We start from the raw sequence: 5,807 nt of genomic DNA, 5'->3' as shown, positions 1-5,807 counted from the left end.
GGCCAGTGAAGCAACGTCCTCCACAACTAGACTGAAGAACAAAACAACAGCAACTTGTCTGTTCCCCTTCCCCCAATTCCCCAGGGCTGTTCCCCTCCCCCAATTCCCCAATAAAATCTTCAAAAAAATATTTTTTAAATGTATTTTTAAAAAGCAAAGAAAGGTCCAAACGCGATGTTATCTTGGGAGAGGGAAGCTGAGGAGGACCACAAAAACAGATATAAGTTATTATCATGATTTAAAACAAATAAAAAGAACCAACATGTGAACCAATGATAAGAGCGCATCATAAACAAAGGGCTCACAGACCCAATTCTGTGCTGTTCAATCCAAAACAATTAATACATAAAAGATGTAAAACTTAAAGCATAAGTCACTAAATATAAGTCAGATTTTAAAGAGAATCACTAGAACTTCCAGATATAATAGTCACTGCAAATAAAAATCGAAAGACCAGTTAGGTGGCAGATTAGGTGAAAAAGAGATCAGGAGTGACAGGGCATCCTGAATAAGGAAACTGTCCAAAGGAGAGCACTGAGTGATAGAGAGACAGGTAATACAGTAAACTTGGCAAATACATGTTCAAGTTTCCTTCTACAAACAAAAGCATACCTTAACTAGCTACATATTCATTTGTTCAAAGTAGATTTCTGGGAAATAAATTATTTTGCCATTACAAAATGAAAATGAAGAGTCTACATATGAGAAAAAGCAAATTCTCCAACCACTAGTAGAAACATTTGGCAAAAAAGAAAAAGGTGCTGAAGTTTATGGCCGCGTGCCCAGGGCATGTGTGATAGGACAGGGATTTCCTCTGGGGCACTGGTGGGGTTTGAGGGCATCTGACAGACTTCTCAAAGCTTCTCTAACCTCCCACAGGTATTCATGTTTCCCCAGGATGAGTTTCATTTGCATAACAATTGCCGGCTCATTGCCACTGCTAACATAATTACAATGCCAAATACTTCCCCTGAAAATTCACTGCAAGCCCTCTGACTCACAGTAAGAAACATTAGTGATCTGCCCAATTCAGTTTTTAAAACATTATAAATGCTTAGGAAAGGGAAACCTAGAGCTGCAGTTTTCCTTCAGAAAACACTTTGTTCTTTTTACTCGTTTTAATACAATTTTGTAGATACTTTTTTAGAACAAGAAAGGTTTCACAACAGCCTTTCACAGTACTTGAAAATTAAATACTCAATTGTTAGTACATCAACTTTACACCTAATAAAGCTACCTCCAGACTGCTACTTATATTGTAAAAATACGTTGCTTCCTTAAAGTTTTTCCCATAGCATGCACCTGACAATGACTTCATTCACTGTTCAATTTCAATCCAGCCATATATCAAGGCAAAATGTACCTCATCCAGTATTACCTCTTCGTGGTGTTTCTTCCCCATTTGGAAGTCCACTGGCAGTAGTATCCTGGCCTGCTCCCAGTCTCTGATCTTGCTGCTGCTGCAACTGTCTTATCATCCCATCCAGAACACTGGACTCGGGGCTGCGTTCACCATTATCATTAGTTTGTAGGCTTATAATTTGTTCAATTACCTCTCCATCACCTGCAAATTCAATGAATGAATATAAAACATAATCTATATGAAGAGGAAAAAAAACTTTCAGTAGACTACAATTAAAATTACATTAACAATTGTCAGAATTCCTGTTTTTAAAAACTAATCAATTAAAAAACTCTGGGGCCGACTGAGTGGCGTGTTGGTTAGAGTTGGTTTGGGACGCCAGCTCTGAGCAACAGGGCTGCTGGTTCAGTTCCCACATGAGGGCCAGTGACGCTGCACCCTCTACAGCTACGATGGTGAACAACAGCTCAACCTGGAGCTGGGCTGCCATGAGTCACCGGCCACGGCGTAGGCTGCAGCCCCTGTGGCAGTGGGTTGCCATGGGCTACCGTATGTCGCCAACAGCCAGCAGCCAGTATGAGCGGCCAGCAGCCGCAGTGAGCGGCTGTCCAGAAGCCGGCGACTAATCTGCCTGGACCGGGAAGAGAGCAATGATGGTGCCAACTTGGGCCAGTGAAGCAACGTCCTCCACAACTAGACTGAAGAACAAACGACAGCAACTTGTCTGTTCCCCTTCCCCCAATTCCCCAGCACTGTTCCCATCCCCCAATTCCCCAATAAAAATCTTTAAAAAAAAACAAAAACTCAGCTTTAAGAGGCTCTCATAGTCAAATCTAAAGATAATATGAGCAATAAAATAGTAACAGTAATGGATTATAACCTACTATGTAATGACCAATAAGTCCATACTAAAACTTAATGAACTACACAAATAAAAGTGCAAGTTAGTACAAGGCAACTAATAAAATCCAGGTTCAAATGATGACAGAGTTAGAAAACAACCATTTTGCAACTTTCATCCTAACAACTGATTCAGGCAAAAATGATCAGTGGATCCTAAAACGTGTGCGAGAAGTTTGATAAGGTTATTTACATCGTATCTCCCTACAAATTACCGTATTTGCCGGCGTATAAGACGATTTTTTGGCCCTGAAAAATATGCCTCCAAGTGGGGGGTCGTCTTATACGCCAGGTACACTTCAGATAGACTGCCCATAGTGCTTGCCCCGTGCCATAGTGGCCTCCTGATGCCCGCCCACTTCATTCCACATACCGTTCAGGCATCAGCAGCGCTGCTGGGTGTATGCTCGGCTGTTATGCGATTTTGCTGTTATGCGATTTTACCACACTCGCAAAATCGCACACAGCCGACCATACACCCAGTATGATAGCGCAAAATCGCGAATCGCGATTTATGTATATGTTTGATTACATACAGCCTTGTGACAGTTTTCCTGCATGTCATAAGCATTTGAATATAAATATAAATATTGAAATCAAATCTGATATTGTTTTACCTTTTATTGGTGTGTGGAAGGTGCGCGGAAGAGGGGGTAGTCTTATACGGCGAGTATATAACAAACTCTGTATTTTGAGTGGAAATGTTAGGGGGTCGTCTTATACGCCCAGTCGTCTTATACGCCAGCAAATACGGTACTCATTAATTACAAAGAGCAAAATGACTCTACAGTGGAGAAACCTGGCGGACACCGCCTTTGAACAGAGTGCTCCGAGACAACACGACCAGTAATTGGACAGAACACACTGTTAAGCATCCTGGCGGTGCTCAGGGGAAGCTACGACATCAATCATGCTGTATTCTGTCCAAAATGCATAACCAGAACTGAATGGATGACAGCTAGATTGAATGTGCAGTCCCCAACTGAAATCTAATCAGGAAGAACAAAAAAAAGCTACAACAGGCATTATTAGAGTAACAGACAAAATTTGATGTATTGATTTGATCAGTGTTATGTGTTCAAGTCCTAATTTTAATCATTGTTTATGACTATTTAAGAGAATACGCTCTTAGAAAATACATATTCAAGGGTAAATGAACATGAGCTCCAGAACCTGAGCCTCCAATGGTTCCAAACAATATGTATCTAGGGATAAATGATAAAACAAATATTGCAAAATATTAATGACTGGTAAATTGGAAAGTACAGAGGTTCTTTATATTGTTCTTAACGTTTTTCAAATAAAAAGGTTTTGTTTCATTTTTTTTTAAAAAGGGTTTTGCACATACTTGTTGCCACATAGCCTAGCTGTGGAACCAAATGCTCGTCGGCAGAATTTTCTCGGCCTGGTACCAATCTCTGATACTTGGTGGGATGAGGATTTCCATCTACATCTACCAAGAATGGTGGAGGCATGAGGTGAGGCGCCTGCTGAGTTTGCTCATCTAAGACATAATTGTTAGAATCTCTAATCAGTGGTCGATAGTCAGTGTGGAAGAACATCTGATCAGGGATCTAGAAAAGGGAAGTTGACAGATTGATATTTTGAGGCTTTATGTTAAAGAAAACAAAAATTAAGTAGTTAATTGTAATTAAAAATAACAAGGAAATCAAATTAACAATCACATCTAATCCGTTTTCAAAATATCCTTCATAACTTCTTATTTTACACGCAGAAATAAAGTATTGAAAATGACCTTTTCATATGGCTTGCTGCATCCAAAACCAAATATCAGAAGGTGCCCGTGAGAATCTGTACAGGCAAAATGCTGTCCATCCTGTGAAAATTTACAGTCAAATACAGCTCCATGTCCTTGTCCTTCAATCTGGGAAACAGAGGAATAAAGTTATGACCAAGCCTATACAAGTGCTTTTGTTATATCAACTGTTTGTGTCGATAGACTGATATATCATTTCTGAAAAAAATATTTAGAAACAAATTTTGCATTAAGTATGTCAATTTGTATTTTCTGAAAATTTAATTTTAGATACCACTAGCCTAGAAGAAATCTTAAAAGATCCCTAAGAATTAGTTCTCAAAACGATCAAATGAAAGATCATAAACAAATCCAAATGAAGGCTTTCTTTATTTCTGACAAGTGAGTAACAAGCACTTCTCATGAACTTGTGTTTTGATATATAACAAAATGCTACTGACTAATCTCCTACAAGATAAATGATTAAAGATTAACAAAATCAATACTTTCCTGGAGTTTAAACTTTCTACTAAGATGGCTGACTGCCACGCAAAATCTGAAATGCTGCTAACTCTCAGGTGCACATGCCAACACCTGCGCCTGAAACCACCTTATTTCAAAATGCCAAAGTTCAGGAGGACACCCTCTAAGTGCACCATGAACAAACCCTGCCTTGATTAGATTCTTTTTACACTGTTTCGTTCTTGCTTTTTAACTGTAAATTGTATAGCTTTATTGAATTATAATTTATAGTTGAATGAATTGATTCATTATCTCAACAGTATAGAGCTAAGCATATTTGTTGTCTGAGCTCCTAACTTTCCAATAACTAAACTTCAGGCCAAGTTTGATGAGTGCTTGAAAAATGAATCATCCACCCCACTCACTGCCAAAACAAACTCACACATGTGCCCAAATACCTGCCTGAAAAGCAACCCTTCACTACTGCTATACTTCATGTAAATGGATGCCAATTAACAAACTTGAAAAAAAATAAGTTGCTGATATATTTACGGCACTGCTGAATTAGATAATACATGTATAAATTTACTCATAATGTAAAGAGAAAAAAATGTATATTTTTCCAAATCCTTATAAAAACATAAGAACCTGAGTTCACCCACATGGTCCTTAGAGGAGCCACTCCACCACAGCCTGACCCGCATCCTGGTGCCACTTCACACCCCTGGCTTGGGACCACGACTGCAAGTAAAGCAGAGGCAGGAGGCAGTGGGAGCAAGAGCCCTAGGCTGGCAAGGTGAAGGTGGTGGCAGTTCCTTTCCTGTCATACATGGAACTGCTCCAAAAGCTTTGCTAAGGGTACCTGCTGAAAAGGGAGTTTCCCCATCTAAGAAGAGCAAGCCAGACCTGGGTTTTTTTACCTGTAGCATTAACAGTCCCACACACTGATTCCTGACAAAATGCAATGTGCAGCTATGCCTGGAGAATAACTCAATGTCACATTCAAGTTGTCATGTATGTAAATGATACTCTTCTGTGAGTAACTTACAAGCCTAGGCAATGTGTCTTGCATTAGAGATTTAGGAGCCTCACAGTGAAGAACTCTGTCTACAAGGCCAACTTGGGGTATTTGGAATTAAGATCACCGTTACCAACTTGAGACTTTTGTCACATTATTCTTCAGCTTAGAGGATGTTTATCTTGTTTTTTTTTAAGATTTTTATTGAGGAATTGGAACAGTGCTGGGGAGTTGGGGGAAGGGGAACAGACAAGTTGCTGTCCTTTTGTTCTTCAGTCTAGTTGTGGAGGACGTTGCTTCACTGGCCT

At 39.6% G+C, this 5,807-nt stretch overlaps 1 protein-coding gene across 1 annotated transcript in view; it reads right to left on the bottom strand.

Annotated features, from left to right (window-relative positions):
* The window catches only part of BRWD1 (bromodomain and WD repeat domain containing 1), a 97,826-nt gene that overhangs the window by 68,282 nt on the left and 23,737 nt on the right, over positions 1–5,807 (bottom strand). Inside the window, exons 13-15 of the mRNA XM_019655761.1 lie at positions 4,020–4,148; positions 3,612–3,837; positions 1,379–1,564 (exon numbers count right to left, since the gene is read on the bottom strand). Coding sequence (XP_019511306.1) covers positions 1,379–1,564; positions 3,612–3,837; positions 4,020–4,148 — 541 coding nt within the window. The remainder of the gene's footprint in view (positions 1–1,378; positions 1,565–3,611; positions 3,838–4,019; positions 4,149–5,807) is intronic.

Source organism: Hipposideros armiger, unplaced genomic scaffold, assembly GCF_001890085.2.
Source record: "Hipposideros armiger isolate ML-2016 unplaced genomic scaffold, ASM189008v1 scaffold_246, whole genome shotgun sequence".
Taxonomy (NCBI): domain Eukaryota; kingdom Metazoa; phylum Chordata; class Mammalia; order Chiroptera; family Hipposideridae; genus Hipposideros; species Hipposideros armiger.
This window is presented reverse-complemented; position numbering and strand designations above follow the sequence as displayed.